This window comes from Alternaria burnsii, assembly GCF_013036055.1.
Source record: "Alternaria burnsii strain CBS107.38 chromosome Unknown 698, whole genome shotgun sequence".
Taxonomy (NCBI): Eukaryota; Fungi; Ascomycota; class Dothideomycetes; order Pleosporales; family Pleosporaceae; genus Alternaria; species Alternaria burnsii.
The window spans coordinates 574,817-591,698 of record NW_024066111.1 but is presented as its reverse complement, the minus strand read 5'-3'; the positions used below and the strand labels follow the sequence as shown (position 1 = coordinate 591,698).

General features: G+C 50.0%; 7 protein-coding genes across 7 annotated transcripts; 5 read left to right on the top strand and 2 right to left on the bottom strand.

The window, feature by feature from the left end:
- Positions 1–9: 9 nt before the first annotated feature.
- On the top strand, positions 10–3,316 carry GT037_004357 (uncharacterized protein; the record flags this gene model as incomplete). The annotated part of the gene is made up of 4 exons (XM_038929404.1): positions 10–63; positions 240–404; positions 591–689; positions 1,778–3,316. The coding sequence occupies 4 exons, from the start codon at positions 10–12 to the stop codon at positions 3,314–3,316; spliced, it is 1,857 nt and encodes a 618-aa protein (XP_038787676.1).
- A 569-nt stretch (positions 3,317–3,885) lies between these two features.
- On the top strand, positions 3,886–5,208 carry GT037_004356 (hippurate hydrolase; the record flags this gene model as incomplete). Its single annotated transcript, XM_038929403.1, has 1 exon — positions 3,886–5,208. The coding sequence occupies one exon, from the start codon at positions 3,886–3,888 to the stop codon at positions 5,206–5,208; it is 1,323 nt and encodes a 440-aa protein (XP_038787675.1).
- Positions 5,209–5,571: 363 nt separating this feature from the next.
- Positions 5,572–6,269, bottom strand: GT037_004355 (uncharacterized protein; the record flags this gene model as incomplete). The annotated part of the gene is made up of 3 exons (XM_038929402.1): positions 5,572–5,785; positions 5,833–6,056; positions 6,105–6,269. 3 exons carry the CDS (start codon positions 6,267–6,269, stop codon positions 5,572–5,574), a joined length of 603 nt encoding a protein of 200 aa, XP_038787674.1.
- A 1,454-nt stretch (positions 6,270–7,723) lies between these two features.
- Positions 7,724–8,816, top strand: GT037_004354 (alpha beta-hydrolase; the record flags this gene model as incomplete). Its single annotated transcript, XM_038929401.1, has 3 exons — positions 7,724–7,805; positions 7,857–8,022; positions 8,108–8,816. The coding sequence occupies 3 exons, from the start codon at positions 7,724–7,726 to the stop codon at positions 8,814–8,816; spliced, it is 957 nt and encodes a 318-aa protein (XP_038787673.1).
- Positions 8,817–10,805: 1,989 nt separating this feature from the next.
- Positions 10,806–12,749, top strand: GT037_004353 (cyclohexanone-monooxygenase; the record flags this gene model as incomplete). Its single annotated transcript, XM_038929400.1, has 5 exons — positions 10,806–10,973; positions 11,032–11,410; positions 11,469–12,034; positions 12,088–12,448; positions 12,499–12,749. 5 exons carry the CDS (start codon positions 10,806–10,808, stop codon positions 12,747–12,749), a joined length of 1,725 nt encoding a protein of 574 aa, XP_038787672.1.
- Positions 12,750–13,344: 595 nt separating this feature from the next.
- Positions 13,345–14,628, top strand: GT037_004352 (uncharacterized protein; the record flags this gene model as incomplete). The annotated part of the gene is made up of 1 exon (XM_038929399.1): positions 13,345–14,628. The coding sequence occupies one exon, from the start codon at positions 13,345–13,347 to the stop codon at positions 14,626–14,628; it is 1,284 nt and encodes a 427-aa protein (XP_038787671.1).
- Positions 14,629–14,894: 266 nt separating this feature from the next.
- On the bottom strand, positions 14,895–15,918 carry GT037_004351 (uncharacterized protein; the record flags this gene model as incomplete). Its single annotated transcript, XM_038929398.1, has 2 exons — positions 14,895–15,047; positions 15,127–15,918. 2 exons carry the CDS (start codon positions 15,916–15,918, stop codon positions 14,895–14,897), a joined length of 945 nt encoding a protein of 314 aa, XP_038787670.1.
- Between the last annotated feature and the right edge of the window lie 964 nt (positions 15,919–16,882).

Here is a 16,882-nt window from a genome sequence, read left to right as displayed (position 1 = left end):
TCTGCAATCATGTCATTAGCACAAGCAACGAAAGGCGACATGGCCTATCAAGTGCGCTCGCTCGTACGTACCCCTCCTGGATTATTTCGATACAGCCGCTGCAGCGACTCATGATGTGTCGCCTCATGGGATTCGCAGCCTACAATCTGCACTGTATCCCTACGTGTACTGTGCAGATGTACTGCGCGCGCACGTGTCGCTTCTCTCGTCGTAGAACATTGACTAATTAATCTTTGTAGTACCGCTCCCTCCTGCGCCAGAGCAGCCAGTTCGCCGCCTACAATTTCCGCGAATACGCCAAACGGAGGACTCGCGATGCGTTCCGAGACAGCAAGAATGTGACAGAAGAGCGAACAATACAAGAGCTGGTACAGAAGGGCTTGAGCGAATTGCAAATGCTGAAGGTAAGATAGCTTTCTGCTCGTTCGGTACTGGAGGGTCTGCAGCGCGCGGCGGAAAAGGTGGCAAGCAAAACAAATCGCAGCCTATAAACCTATCAGGGGATGCATGTTGTGGGATGCGACAACGACAGATAGAGCGCAGGAGTGTAGCATGGAATGTACTGGGACGGACGCTGACTCGGTCCACAGAGGCAAACAGTAATAAGCCAATTCTACCAGATCGATCGATTAGTCGTCGAAGGAGGGAAAGAGGGCAAGCAAAAGGGAGACAGAAATGACATCGTCAGGGTGAAGGATCAGGGTTGGGACTGAGTGGTCCGCCCAAAAGTGCGGATACGGATAATGAGACGAAATGATCTTGTAACAATATGGCGTAAATTGCATGTGGATGCGGAGACATGCACGGTAGCAGAACAGCTGCGCCTGTCCCGACGACGGTGGAAAAATCGAGAATGAGTATACTGTACTATATCGTGCCTATTATTCAACTCCATCGAATGGAATGTTCAGATTAAATGTGAAGTTCGCATGACAACAAGCATCGGTACTTCCTGCGCTTGTACAAAAAATATGAGTCGTTAGGACAATATCACTACTATTGTTGGTGTGAATGTTTGATTGTCTTGTCTTCTATCGTGTGTATATTGTTTGATTTGCGGAACTTATGAGTGGCTCGTTCGCGTGCGTCATTGCAGAACTGGAATCAACCAAACCACAATGCCAGATCAGATAGAAGAATATCGGAAAGCTGACGGAATTAGAGTTGATAGTTTGAAATTGACTGAAATCACTTTATTGAGAGGATATGCAGGAGACTGATGATTGCGTCTCAAGTCTCAAGGCAGCGATCGCAGATGCACTCAAAAGAGTCTAGCGGCGCACGGTTGTGCCTGCCATCTGCAAAGCGACGCGCTTCCCCTTCACGCATCGCGACTTCCCGTTGCATTGCGCCGACTCTCATACCCACTTTCACCGACTGATCCAGTCTTTATCGAGGAAACCACACGTCGCCATGGCTCCGGTACGTCACCTCATCTTTCCGTTCGAGCGTGCATCCTCAAGCTGCGTCTGTCACATCGAGTTGCCGCCATTTGCACGCGCGCGACGTAACATCGCTATTGCCATCACGTGCATCGCATCCTGAACATTTCATCTTCTTATCATCGACGCGACATCGTTTTGTGGAGGAAACGTCGCAAAGAGATCACTTCGTGGTCTAGAGTCTCGCCTGCTCGACAGGTGGTGATGAGTACCTCATTGGTACTTACTTTCCACTCATGCAAAGCAGCGGCCATGACCTATTTTTCTTCAACCTGAGCAGGATAGCATATACGCTCGTATGTTTGTCAGACTGGAAGCTAACATCATGTGACTAGTTCCGGAACAGGGACCGATCCAACAGATCAGGGCGTGGTCAAATAGAACATAATGTGTTAGAAGGACTTCCCATCAGTCAATACCGGGAAGCAGAAATTACTATTGAACCAAATTCGGCTGATAACAAACCTTTGGATAAGGATGCTTGGCCTGAACTACCCATGCCTCGAGACTCTCACATGTTGCCTGAGCATTCTCAACAGTTACTGCGAGCAGCACGATCTGGGAAGTTATATAAGCCACCCGCACCTCCAGAAGACGACAACGAGATGAAAGATGAAGAAGAAGAGACCAAAGAAATTCGTACCGGATTCACTATCAAGAAGTACGTCAAAGTTGCACGACATCTAGAAGTCCCGGAACCAGAATATCTCGCAAAGAGAAGGAAGGGTCTACCGTCACCCTACGTCAATGGTCAGGTCGCACAACCTGCATTGCGAGAAACCAAAGTAAAGAAGCTCGATGCCGATGGCAATGTGGCTGTTTACAAAGTGCTTGTCCCAGAAGGTCAGGCTGTAGAAGGCGAAGTTCAACCCACAGACGCCGCGATTGAAGTCGCACCAGCTACCGCGGCACCAGGCACCATTGTCGAAGGAGTCGGTGTGGTGAACGCGGAGGGCGTGGTCGTCGCTAACGACATTCTACAACAAACGCCACCTAGGCGAAGGCCACCACCTCCAAAGAAGAAGGTGAAGCGTGGAGGTCCGGGCAGAGGCAAGAAGAAAGTCGTCTTCGCCGAGGGTGGAGTAGAGCAAGGAACGCCAGCATCACTTGCTGGTGGTGATTTGCTGGGTGTACCAGGCGTCAAACAAGAGGATGGATCAGTAGCACCTTCAGATGGAGGAGATACACCAATGGCAGACGCCGGCGGCGAGGAAGAAGAGGCTTCTGGCGAGGAGGGTTCAGAAGATGAGGACCAAGACATGGAACATACCTCTAACCCAGCGACCCCTCAGGCATCTTCTGTGGCTCCTACCAGCGCTCTAGCGAACGAGATATCTAGTTTCACAGAGCCTGCTCCAGCAGAAAGCGCCGAGCTAGCTACTGAAGCACCGCCGACTTCCAACGAGCCTTCCCAAAATACCGCAACAATCGAAAGGACCACACTCGAATCTGTCCCGGCCGACACGACCGACACGATTATGCAAACGCCGAAGCGTGACCCTTCAAGTTCACCTGATCTACCGCTCTCTGCCGTCTCCCATAGTCGCCAGAACTCTATGAACCAGATCTCAACTTCTGATACCACCACAGAAGCCTTCATTCCTGGAGATGCCCAGAATGAAGTCCTAGCTCCAACCGTGGAAGAGAGCACGGCACCAGCGCCGGTGGTAGCATCTGAGTCTCAGCCCGAACCCGGACCAGAATCTGTTCCTGCACCAGTACCCGAAGCTGAGCCCAAAGCTGAGCCCGAAGCTGAGCCTGAGCCTGTGCAACAAACACCAGTCACTCCTTCTACGTCACGTTCCGAGTCAGACCCTATGGGGAGTCTTGAGCGACAGTTGGAGAAAGACAACGAGGATATGAGTGGGTCATAGAATGGCCAAGCCAAATCCTTCCGCACTCCAAAAGCTTGTTTCATTTGCTGTACATTGTGTGCAACTGCAGCAGGAAGGCAACCAAAGAACAGAGTCAGGAACTCGTGTGCCCACATGCGAGGAACTGTGGGTGCATATGTTTATGGATTTGAGCATAGCTTTAGTCTTTAGTCAGGCGTTACGCACATCATTGTATTAATATCAACGACCTTATCACTTTTCTGACCTACTTTCCTTGATTCACCCGCTGCTCATTTTCTAGTTGCCGGGGGGCTCTTTTCCCGCATATCTCCGTAGTATGTCGCTGTTGCCGATTGAGATATGAGCGTTATGGTCAGATACGCTACCCCACATTCTCACGCACGCTCATACGTCATTTTCAACTTTCCCCGTCGGGAACCACATTTATCACAACCTCACTAATCCAGCCTAGGAGACACTAACGCGACAAAGGCAGGTCATTTACCGTGCTATCGGCCTTGTGTTCGAGCGTATATATGAGTGACTGACTTCACAGCAATCCAATCTCACCTTTTCAGAAACCTCGCAAGACTGGATAAGCAGACATCATGCCTTCGATAAGCGAGATTGTAAAGGCAAACCAGCCCGACCTGGCCTCATATGAGGAGCTTTGTAGGTACCCTTCCAATTCTGTCGATACTGGCATTAACGGTGATCCAGACAAATGGTTCCACACGCACCCCGAGCTCTCTTTCCAAGAAGCCAAAACTGCCGAGGCCATCGTAAAACAGCTCGAAACCTTCAAAGCTTTCACGATCCATACTTCTATCGGCGGTCACGGTATTGCTGCCAGCTTCTCCAACGGCCCTGGAAAGACCCTTCTCTTACGTGCTGACATTGACGCGCTACCTGTTGAAGAGAAGACTGGGCTGAACTATGCGAGTACGGAGCGTATGAAGGACTTGGATGATGTTGAGAAACCCATTATGCATGCCTGTGGCCATGACATGCATATTACAGCGTTGCTTGCGGCGGCAGAAACTCTAGTCAAATGTAAAGACGAATGGAGCGGAGAACTGATTCTGGTGTTTCAACCAGCGGAAGAGAGGGCAGGCGGTGCGCAAAACATGGTCGACGATGGGCTTTATCAGAAGGTCAAGGAGCCAGACGTCGTTGTCGGCGCGCATGTCATGCCAGAAAGAGCCGGTGTCATAGGAACAAAGCATGGTTTGATCGCCAGCTCTGCAGATCGATTTCAACTCCGCATCGAGGGCCGGCAAGCCCACGCATCCACCCCACACCGCGGCATCGATCCTATCCTTCAAGCCGCTTCCACGATTATGCGTCTCCAATCCATCGTAGCGCGAGAAGTAGATCCCCTGGACTTCGCCGTCGTAACAGTCTCTGCCTTCCATGCCGGCGACGCCGAAAATATCATTCCCTCAGAAGCCAACCTAAAGATCGACGTCCGCGCCGCCTTGCCCCAGACTCGCGAACGTGTACTTGCTAGCGTGAAGCGTATCGTCGCTACTGAAGCCGAAGCATCAAACAATCCAAATGCTCCCACCTTGACACCAACAACGCAGTTCCCTTTGCTCTTCAATGACGCCGACATTACCAATGCACTAGAAGAGTCGTTCTCAGCTCACTTTCAACCTGGCAAGCATTCTTATCAGTCTGACATTGCGCGCTTGCAGGGTTCAGAAGACTTTGGTATCTTGGCTACCGCGATCGGTAAGCCAAGTTGCTTTTTCTTGTATGGGGGAACGGATCCAGCGGTTTGGGACAAGGCGGAGAAGGAGGGAAGGCTTAGTGAGGATGTTCCAGGAAACCATAGTCCGTTCTTTGCACCGGTTGTGCAGCCTACGTTGACGGTGGGAATGGAGGGATATGTTGTTGCTGCATTGACCTTCCTGAAGAAAGGGGAGTGAATGAGCTGTTAAAATTTCTTTTGTGCGAGAAGGCAAGTGCCAGAGGCGTTCCAGGTGGTAAGGTATGGTGTAAGGGGACGAGATGCTTGAGGTCAGGCATAGATCACGAACAGCTATGTGTGCCTCAAGCGTAACATATTTAGTCTTGGTATCTAAGTGTATCCATCGGTCATCCTCCTAATCAATATTAAGTTTGGATCAGTTTTGTCTATTCCATCCACTGAATTCTTCCCCCTGATCGTAGAAGACCAGAACTTCACCGGTGATCGGGGTCTCACTTTCGCCTGCTACCTACGTATGCCGACCAAACGTAGAATGAGATTCTTGGATGAGGTCCGACTATAGGGTCAACGCAAAGTCGTCTTAGTTCTCAGGAAGTAACGGCTGAAAAATTCTTTGGGGAGGTGGGCTTACCATATCGTCCCATGGCTCGGCTCGTTGTGTTGGCGTTGTGGGTGTCGGTCTGGAGGCGGTGGCATATCTTCGCGGCAGTTGGATGTGCTCATCGGTAGACATATTTTTTCTCTTATCGACAACGGCGAGTGCGAGATCAGCTATCGGCATGAGCCAGAGTAAGCTTTCATGTGTTAGTATGGCTCTGCATACGTCATGAACTATACTCACCATTCAAAAGCCCCCAAGACAATCCTTGCGACAAATGTTTTGAGGTGGGCTGTAGGATCTAATTCTTCCCAATCCATGACCAGCATAACAACCAATCCAGTATCAGCCAGCCAAAAAAGGCTCATGAACAAGTGTATTGCTAGCGAGATCTTGATGTTGTGCGTTGCTGTAGATGCACATAGACGTACGATATAGTAGGTGCACGTCAGGATCGTGAAGGTGACCTAATAACAAGATCAGCTAGGTATGCAAAACGAGGTTTCGTTACGCACAAGTACTATAGAGTACACCAGAATGTCGTCTGCACGAAATCGGATAATGTCGACATGAAACCCGAGGATGATGATCGCAAACAGCAGCCGCGCAGTGTGCTCGACTGCAAACTTCGTGTGCTTCGGCAAGGAAAGACCTTGACGGAGTCTTTGTGCTCTATTCATGATGGTTGTCTGATGAAGGAGACTGGTCAATTAATGAGACCTTCAATGTGGAAGCATATGAGCAATGGACGGAGAAATGAGTACAAGAAATAAAAGTGAAGACGGTGAGTGTGAACTTTCTTATACAGAAAGATATTAAGGTCACTGAAAGTACTGAAGGCTGTCTCAGACATCGGAAAATCGTATGCTTGTGTCTGTTTGGCTAAACGATTTTCATTGGTCCTGTCTAAAGACAGTGTTGAGACATCCAAGACCTAGGGCCTCCTTGAACCGCATACGTTGTATCCATTACCTGGCCTAAGCATTTCCCGTCCCAGCCGATGGTTTCCTGTACGAGAGTGCCTCCTCAAGATGTTCTTCCAGATCATGACCTCCACCTCTAGATTATTTGGCTTCGGCGGATGATGTGTACGCGCCTCATAGGCGGATCATCATCTAGTTGGTCAGAGACCTCATCGATTCTTAAACGACACGACTCGATAAGAGCTGAACATCGGTCGAGTTCTTTCTGGATGCGTCGACGTTGACGTTGCAGGCTCGCTAGTTTGTTTACAGTATTTCGGACTTGCAAGTAGAGCACAACAAGACCGATATACAGAACGAGAGTTGAGAAGAAGAAGCAAACGAACACAAGAAATGCGGCCGAGATGCACAGCGGATGCTCTTTGATCAAGATCAAGTCGCGCAGCATAGACAGTCTAAACGTAGCAAGGTTTTCTAGATCTGTTATCGGTGTGGGAGTTGGGCAAAGTCAAGAAGTGTTGAGATAGACGAACTCTTATGTGATATATAATAGTAAGGAATGCGAGGAATATGCTATCGTTCGCCCATCTCGTAGAAGTGCCCATTTGCAACCTCCTTGCGCCACGCGCTAAGTAATTAGCGCGTGCATTGACCTTTCCCAAGGTCCACCTCCTTTTGCAGACTGGTGTCTTTCAATCTGTTTCTCCCGACAGCAAAAGCACGCGCTGTACACTAGCAAGAAGGTTCTCTGATGATTCTAATCCAATACACTCGTCCCATCAAACCCAAAGTCACAGGTATGCAAGTCGTGCCGCGCGGTCGAGCCGCCGCCCCACAGCTTTTGGGGTCGCATTTCGTCTCACCCAATAGCAACACAGAACGCGCTCTGGACCGTGACAAGCTCAACCACAAGCAAGCCTTCCGATACAGACGCGTGCCAATGATTACCTCGTCTTGAACATCTACAGGGTGTGACCGAAAGAGCGGGTTATAGCGTGGCTGCTTGGTACTCCGCATTCGGCAGTCCAGATTTCCATTTTATGTGATGAAGCACACCATGGCTCTTGTAGTGAACCACGAGCCGTGAAGGTGAGTCGGTGGTTTCCTCGTTATATGCAGACTAAGATCCGCTTCGCTCTTTTATTGTTGCTCAGTCGGTTGTGTTATCGTCCTCCGAAGTCATTCTTTTCAATTAGTCACTCATTTACGACATGCTTCCTTTCTCGTCTCTCGTTATCACTGCGCTGCTAGGCGCCATAGCTAGCAATGCTGCGCCACTCGTTCAGGAGCGAGGTATACTGGAGTTGCGGAATGTCCTCAACAATGTCAACTGATAAGTCGCAGGAATCGCAGCAGACCTTCTGGGTAGCTTCAAATTGATGGAGCAGTATGCTTCGGCGGCCTACTGCTCAAACAACTATGACTCTACCGGTGATCAGATTGAGTGCTCGACTGGGAACTGCCCGCTTGTGCAAGATGCAGATTCTACTACTGTCATTGAGTACAGTAGGTAAGTTCACAACCCAATTTTGCATTCATCAGTCCAGGATAATTTTTACATGACCACAAGCTACAAATATGCTAACGAAGGCTAGACAGGAGACCTCGACTGATGTTACCGGCTTTGTCGCCGTCGACCACACCAACAAACTTGTAGTAGTGGCCTTCCGTGGTAGTCAAACGATCGATGCCTGGCGCACCAACCTCGACTTCGGCACCACTAAAACGGACATTTGTCCTGGCTGCACTGCGCATAGCGGTTTTTGGCAGTCTTGGACGGATGCGCGCGATACTGTGTTACCCGCTGTGAAGCAAGCGTCTGCCGCATTTCCTAGCTACAAGATCACCGTAACAGGGCACTCGCTAGGCGGCGCCATCGCTACACTCGCAGCGGCAAGCATGCGCAACGCTGGCTACACTGTGGCGCTGTACAACTTCGGATCACCGAGGATAGGAGGCAGCAAGATCAGCTCTTATATCACGAACCAAGCTGGTGGGAACTATCGGGTCACACATTGGAACGACCCGGTTCCTAAGCTGCCGCTGTTGACGATGGGTTATGTTCATATCAGTCCTGAGTACTACATCAACAAGCCGAATAGGCAAGAGGTGTCGGCTGGCGACATCAAGACCTATGATGGGGCTATGAACTTGAGGGGTAACATGGCCTGGCTTATCATGGACATTGAAGCTCATCGATGGTACTTCGAAAGTGTGTACACTTGCGGTACTAAGAAGCTAAAACGCGGGGTTTTGGAGATGAGAGATGTTGAGGGAGACATGGAGGTCCTCACCACATTTTGAATAATTCAAAGGCTGCTTGTGCCCTCTTTAATGTATAATAGAGGGTGTGCTACGCTCAATACTCGATTCCTGTCCATCCTCTCCTTCCTACGAAGTCCTCTAGTGCCTCATCACTTTCCACATCCCGTGCTAGTCTTCCCGTCACGACGCTGCGTTCGTGATCCCGACCACGGACGAGGAAAGGCTTGAAGCCTCCTGTCCATGTCACTCGTTGGTTACCAGATGTCTCCAATCGAAAACCACTGTTCTGCCGATCGAGTTGAAGAAACCAATGTCGCTGATGTATTGATCCAATATCGTTCGAGGAGCCAGGATATGCGTTGGTGATGCGTGTTTGGTCATCCACATTTGTGTCGGTATCTAAGTCTTGATTTTCTGCATCCGTCTACACAGATATGTTCGCACCACCTGCCTTATCATCCGAGGTAGTAGGAGTTTGTGCTTCAGCACAAGCTTGAGAAGACTTCAGGCTCTCTCGTTTTACCACCACCTGTTTAGCCATCTTGCTTGATCTGAGGCGTAATGTGACGGCGTAATCTTTTGGAAGTCGCGTGCCGTGGAGACGTAGGCGAATGTATCCAGTTTTAAAAGCTGCTACTAACTTGGAGTTCTCGTAACTACTTTCATCTGCATGTTTGCGCTTTCTCACTGTTACTTCGCTGTCTGAGTCATTATCAGTTTCTTCGTTATCTGTAGTCTGAGGGTTTGACATGTCATCCTTCCTTTTCTTCCTAGGAAGGATACTATAAGTTCCGGTATCCCATATGAGTAAGCTTCCAGTCTTAACACCCGCACACTCAATCAACTGGTTCCAATCGTTGTGTACTCTAGTTTCTATCGCCATTCTACCTGTGCTCTTCGAATTTGGATCGCCAGGCAGTCCTTTAGGTAGAGCGGAGGATATGGAAGTCGTCTTGGAGAATTGAAGACGCAAGTCATAATGCACACCCGCGACAGGGTGATTATGTTGAGGAAGACAAAGTGGTGGCCATGGAGCTGGAGGTTGGACTGATAGAGAGCGGCGAAACCGTAAATCAAGATTCTTGGAATATCAGGTAGTGTATCCCTAGAGGCTCCTACCAATTGGTTTCTGGAGAAGGTAAGATGGTCGTCAATTATAACCTTGCCGGCTTCAATTGCTGCCAGCGTAGACATAGTTATCGGGATAGCTGGTGTATCATCTACAGGTGCAGCTGTCTCCGAGTCTGGAAGCTTATGCGCAGTCTCTGTCGCGAGCGTTCTTCTTCGCTTCGAAGGCAGTGGCGGCGATACATCTCGTGTGAGGCTCTGTGGCAAGTCCATCACTGCCCTAGTCGATGTATCATCTATGCTTGCAGGTCCGAACATCTATGTCTTTTCATTTCTTCGAACCAACGCCACGCCAAGGCTTCGCGATTAGCGATTCTCTTGCTAGCGTGGGATCTGGAAGTGAATTGCGCGTCGAGTTCAACGAACGTCGCGTCGAAGCGGTGACGTCATCTATGTGCGACTCCGAATTTTGAACACCACAAGCATCTCATGGGTTTTGTCAACAGTCGTACGAGCATTTGAAAGGAGCAGAGGTCGGGATGCCAAAAGCGAGTGTTCCGGATCGTGACGAGCAGCATACACGCGTGTGCGAGGTGTGGGGTCCCCGCAGGATCCGATGGCCTGCCATTGGATGTCGGCAGACTTCCTTCCTGCCTGCTCGGCAAACTTGCCCAAATATCGACCACATCGCAACGACGTCCCGCAAACATAGACACGAAGTGGTTAGACGGCACCCATACTCCGCACATAATGAGGTTGAACGGAGGATGCAGGGCCCACCGATGGAGATCTGGTAGCTCTGGAGAGTGGATGGGTGGATCAGCGAACGGGTTGGCAAAAGAATGAGCATAGTATAAATGTTTCCATCTCCTTTTTCTGGTATTGTTCCTTCGTACCATATCCTGCGACTCTTCCCATTTCACTCTGCTGTGTATCCGAGTCGCTACAAGCTGCTTCGCCATGTCGTACGATACAGAAGTCCTCATTATAGGCGCGGGCATGAGTGGCCTGGGCCTTGCAGTCCAAATCATTCGAAAGTATGGTCTTCGCAACTTTGAGCTCATCGAGAAAAGTGATGATGTCGGTGGTACCTGGCTGGCAAATACATACCCGGGATGTGGATGCGATGTAAGTGGTGTTGGATTCAATCTTTTGTTAGCACCGAGACCTTTGCTGAGCTGAATAGGTTGCCTCGCACTTTTACTCATACAGTTTCGCATTGAACCCGAACTGGTCACGAAAATACTCCATGCGCCCGGAAATCCAGGCCTACTTTCGTTCCGTAGCTGAGAAGTATAGAGTCGTTGAACATGTCCGTTTCCATTCCATTGTCGAGAAAGCAGTCTGGAACGATGTTGACAACATCTGGGAGGCAACCATCCTGAACTTACAAACCAAGGAGCGAACAACGAGGCGAGCGAAGGTATTAGTCTCGGGTGTTGGCTCACTATCAGTTCCAAAGACGTGCGATCTACCCGGAGTAGAGACGTATGAGGGCAAGTTGTTTCATTCAGCCCAGTGGGACCACAGCTTCGACTGGAATAACAAAGATGTCGTTGTACTTGGTACGTCTCGATACGTAGTGCTAGCGAATCATCAAATATCATGCTTACGAAACCTTAGGCAATGGCTGCTCAGCGACTCAATTTGTTCCTATCATGGCTAATGAACCCAATCCTGTGCGTAAACTTGTACAGTTCGGACGACAGGCGCAGTACCTCGCAGAACGTCAGAACCCACATTATTCGGAAACATTCAAAGCCGTGATGCGCTACGTACCATTCGCGATGCGCCTCTACCGTGCAAAGTTCTACTATGACATGGAGCGCGACTGGAGTGGGTTTGATATCGAGACGGGTCGTGATATACGACAAAATCTGGCGAAAGAGAATGAGGCATATGTCAAGAGCATGGCGCCGCCAAAGTACTGGAATGCGCTCATTCCAAAGACCGAGATTGGATGCAAGCGGAAAGTCCTGGACACAGACTATCTGAAGACATTATGGAGAGACAATATCGAGCTCGTTTCCGACGACCCCGTTGAGAGAATTACCGGAAACGGTGTGGTGACAAGGAGTGGCCGCGAAGTGAAGGCGGATGCAATTGTGCTTGCGACCGGATTTGCAACACAGCAGATGCTATGCCCGATGGAGATTGTGGGGCGTGACGGACTTAGCCTGAACAGATATGTAAGTTGAGCCGTTGGAATCGCGAGGAATCCAGATACTGATGCATGTTATAGTGGGACAAAACTTCACAGGGTGTTGCGCAAGCGTATTTTGGAACTGTGGTCCCCGAGTTTCCAAACTTCTTCATCCTCATGGGGCCAAACACTGTCACTGGTCATCTGAGCGTCATCTACACCGTCGAATGCCAGATCAACTTCACCCTCCGACTCCTCGAGCCTATCTTCAAATCACTCCCATCATATCGATCGCGGTCATTCATTCCCCAGATGCTGGCGCCACCGCCAGCAACTGTGGAAGTCAAGTACGACGCCGCAATTGCAGATTCGCACTGGACACAACAGGCAGCCAGGAAGCTAGTATGGGCTTCTGGCTGTGTCAACTGGGCTGTCGATCCCAAGACAGGCCTGAATAACAGTAAGTAGTCAAAGAAGCTTTGACATGGGTCTGCGTGCTAACCAGTTCAGTGATGTACCCCGATTGGCAATTCCTTTATTGGTTCAGGAGCATATTTTGGAAGAAGAACGACTTTGTTTATCGGAACGAGAAGACCGGCGAAGAGTTCCGACCGGGCACAGGCAAGAAAATCTTTTGGCTAGCCACAGCAGGAGCACTTGCGGCAAGCGCCTTCTTAGGACGAGACTGGATCCAAGATGAACTGCCTCGGAGACTAAGAAACTTTGATGCTAGGGCACTGGCTCAGAGGATGACTACCTGAACTGTCGTGCATGAATGTGGTGGTGAGTTGCTGCATGACTGGGTGGGATGACTGTGCGACTATTCTCATCACCAACACCTCCAGGCAGCAACGTCGTCCGAAAAAGGCAGCGAAGAGTTGGTATACCCACAGGATAGAACAGGTGGTATGATATCTTATCTTTGAAACGAATTTCGTGGTTTATATCTCGCTACAAAGTCTTTCGCCGCCAGTGGTGATCCCTCCAGCAACGGAGTGGCCATCACACCTAGATATCTCCGTTCGCAGCCCCAAAGCGCCTATCTCATTGGTACAATCAAGTCACTTCTATTGTCAAATCTCTGCAAGAACAATACCAGCAATAGCAGGGCACACTGGGTGTTCACCATCCGGGCATCCCTTTCACCTTCACTTAACCAAGTCGTTTCCAGCCTCCCCGATTCCAAATTTTCAAATCAACAAACCTTTCGCCAATACTTATCAAACACTGATATATCAATGAGAAGCTATCGACTTCTTCACACTGTCCTCAAATTTGTACCTATCCTGAGCAAGTCTTGTCTTGATCGTCTCACATCTCCCACCTCACGAGGTACAACACAACAAGTCTCTCGAGATGTCTGCAAAGACTCTCCTTCCAACTTTCGCAGTGGCGGTCAGTCACATGGCTGTTCAGGCCGCAGCCACAGCCTATCCGGCTGACTATATCGTCGAGCACATTCTCAAGCTCAGTAACTATATCATCAATCTCGCTGGCAGCAGCATTCTCTTTGGCAGACCCGAACTCGATCTATACAGCCCCAGCCTGGACACTTTGTTCGACCGCCTGCAAAAGAAGCAGCTCGGTCCCAGCCTACTACCTCCTGGGTTTCTCACTGCCGAGCGCATTCACGCACGAATCTACCTGCGCTCCGACCAAGAGGCTACCGGCCGCCCGCTTGCCGACTACGAGGACCTTTACTACGCGCTCGTCGCACGCATGCAAGAGATGCGTCAATTACTGAACCTTCGTATCAACAGTGGCTTCAACATTGCGACTCAACTGGTTTGCGAAGGCGGTCCGAGCATCGCTGAGTTCCACAACAGTCTCTCCGAGTATTGGGATGTTCTCAACAATCCATCATGTGGCAAAGCGCTCGATGATGCAATCCGCGAGGCAAAGGTTCAGGCGCTCCGCGATGAACTGGCCTGGCAAGTCGAGGGCGACAACATGTCAGTAGAAGATGCGCTCGAGCAGTTGAAGCAACTCAACAGCATGGATGTCTACAGCGGCATCTCAGGACTCAATTTTGTTCAGGACTGGGCGCCGACCATGGTCGGTGCTTACTTGGAGCAGAAATATCGACACATACTCGACCTGGAGAAGGAAGAGGCAACTATTAAGGCGAGGCAAGAGCGCCGTCAAGCCAAAGTGAGGAGTACGCGCGAACTTCCTCCCGGTGCACCAGTAGCGCAGAAGGTTTCTGACCGCCGTCCTGCCCGCACTGCACGCAAGGCGGCTCACGACGCCAATACCAAAGCCCGCATTGAGGCTGACCACCAGTATCTACCCAAAGAACAAGCAGCGATGCAGTACTCCCCCGAGTGTCTAGCGGAGCTCCATCCCGGTCGCCATTACGAAGAGCATAGCGCGGCCATATGCGAACAAAACATTGCGAACGCAGACGATATGCTCATGCTTCTTGAGTGGCAGATGAAGACGCAGCGTGTATCAGAGTACAGCGGCTACCTGCGTGCTCGTGCTAGCCAGGAGTCGCAGCGTGCTGTCCAAAGTACTCAGGGCTCGGTCACAGACAGCTTTGTTAGTTCTTTCTCCTCTACCTTGCCACTTGGTGGTAGTGGTGGTGTAATTCATCACCCCGACATGAACTACAGTCAGTACATGCAATTCCAAGGGTAGACAATGGCTTCCAATTGGCGAGAGGAAGGTATTATGGCCGGGACCCAATTGACGATATCAACGACGTATGACAGTTGAATGGCTGGATAGGTGGGTAGACAAGGCAAGAACTGTATACCCTGGTACTCTATTTAGACAGCTCTTTGCACACATGATCAGTAACTGAAATGATTGATCTTCGACAACAACGTCGTTGCGATCCGTTGCTTGATCAAGTGCAGAATACAGATACTCTGCTTCGAAAGAACTGCTTTAGGTTTCATATGCTACTGTATGTAATTCGGATCCACTTCTAAGATCATGTTTGCACCGTAACCACCTGGTCTCGGTGCTACAAAATTAGGTATATGCCACAAATTCCTGTTACACCGTTCGAACTCGCCAGGCTCTTGTTCCTGGCAATCGTAAAGATTCAGAGACTACTTCAACGTTAGCTTGCATACACACACAGTTCCCCAGGCCCTCAAATGAGGGTGGAGAGTTTGAGCAGGGACGTACCTGTAATCCATTTAGTTTACCCATCGCCATTCTTGACACCTCTCCTAACTGCCCCCCGCAATCCGCCACATTCAATACTTTCAGCTTTCCCATCCCTTCCCATTCCATCAACCACGTCCAAAGACCTTTACCCAAATACCGGCACCGGTCTAACCCCAGTTCCTCACAATCTCGACTTTCCTCCAGCAGAACCGCCAACTGGTCAACCTTCAGATCGCAGTTTTCCAACTTCAACGCCATCAGTCTACGGCTCCAAACCGGCGTACTCTTGGTGAGCAACTCCCAAGCTTTTTCCTGCTCTTTACGCTTGACAGCAACACAAGACCGTCGTCCACCAATGATTCTCTCTATCCTCAGCGAAAAGCGGCGTAGAGCACGTAAATTCTCAATTGCGCTCACCATGGGTGAGGTGAGTGCCCATACGCTTATCTCAAGATGCTGGAGCATGGTGCCATGGCGTTTGAGGATGCTGGTCACGAGGGCGCTTTGGAAGTTGAACAAGGTCCAGTATTCATAGGTTTGAGCTTTGGGGATCTGCAGCCATATGGAGTAGGGACTCTTGGTGCTATTACTGGTAGTGGAAGTTGGTTCGCTGGTTTGATCGATGTTTAGCAACTTTGGATGAGACAGGGTAGGAGGAGCGATGCCGAGGGATAGTGTGTGTAGGTTTGCGTTGGCGAGGCTCCGGGCATGGTGAGAGGTTTCTGAGAAGCGAAGAAGAGATGATGTGGGTAAAGGTGCGAGGATCTGGCTGATGATTTCCGTAGGGAGGTCAAGGAGGTGGATTGGCATTGTTGAGAGCTTCCGACGTGGAATCGTGGAAGAAAGTGAGGATGTCAAGCGTTAAGATAATGAACCTGCTGTTTTCAATGTATTTCGAGGCTTGGTGAAGTTTATACAGAGGTAGACATCTCGGTACCTATTCCACTACCAACGAAACTCTCGAAATATATACCGTGTAACACACATTACATACGCCGCATCTTGCAGCCCCCTTTCTTCCCATTCTTACAGCGCTTATTCATTTCTCCCGAATGGCCATCATCTCTGAATCAAAGCAGACATTTGTCGTCAAGCTGCGTCGTAGTGGCGTTGTGCATGAACCATGGGGCTAGCGACTGTGCCGCATGGATGCTGTGTAAGGCCCCACCCCGAACTGCCTAAACTGGCGTCGATATGTAAGGGTTGCCCTTTGCCAACGACGTTATCCTCCTACATACAGCTTGAATTACAGGAAAGAATTGTGGCTGCATGGGGTGAAGCCGCAAATGTTGTGTGAGGAATGGGTCGCGGCGCACGCATTGAGGTCATTGTCGCATACAGGTGTGATAAGGCGGAGCTCCGAGCGGCGCAGTCATATGACAGCAGCAGGATGATATGATCTTGCTGTGCTGATTGCACGGCATCCCAAAAGCCAGAGTCGTCGCTGTACCGCGTTGGTCAGTCGCTCGCCGAATTTTACGGGTAGATATTTGGGTGTAGGATTTGGGGCCGCGGGGCTTCGGGTGATATGATCAGCTCTTCCGTATTGGTCAATAGTTGCATGTATGCATGCACGAGCTGCGACATCATGTGAGTTTCGCGTATGTCCGTTATGAGACCGTGGACTTGGTTTCAACAATGAACAATAAGCATTGGTGTTGTGTCTTGTCCATTGTATGGCGAGCAGCATACCATATACAGCTGGAACGCTTCCGGTCATACTATTCCTTGTTTCACATACACAAGAAGCTAGGATCCCATAGCGTCCTTGAAG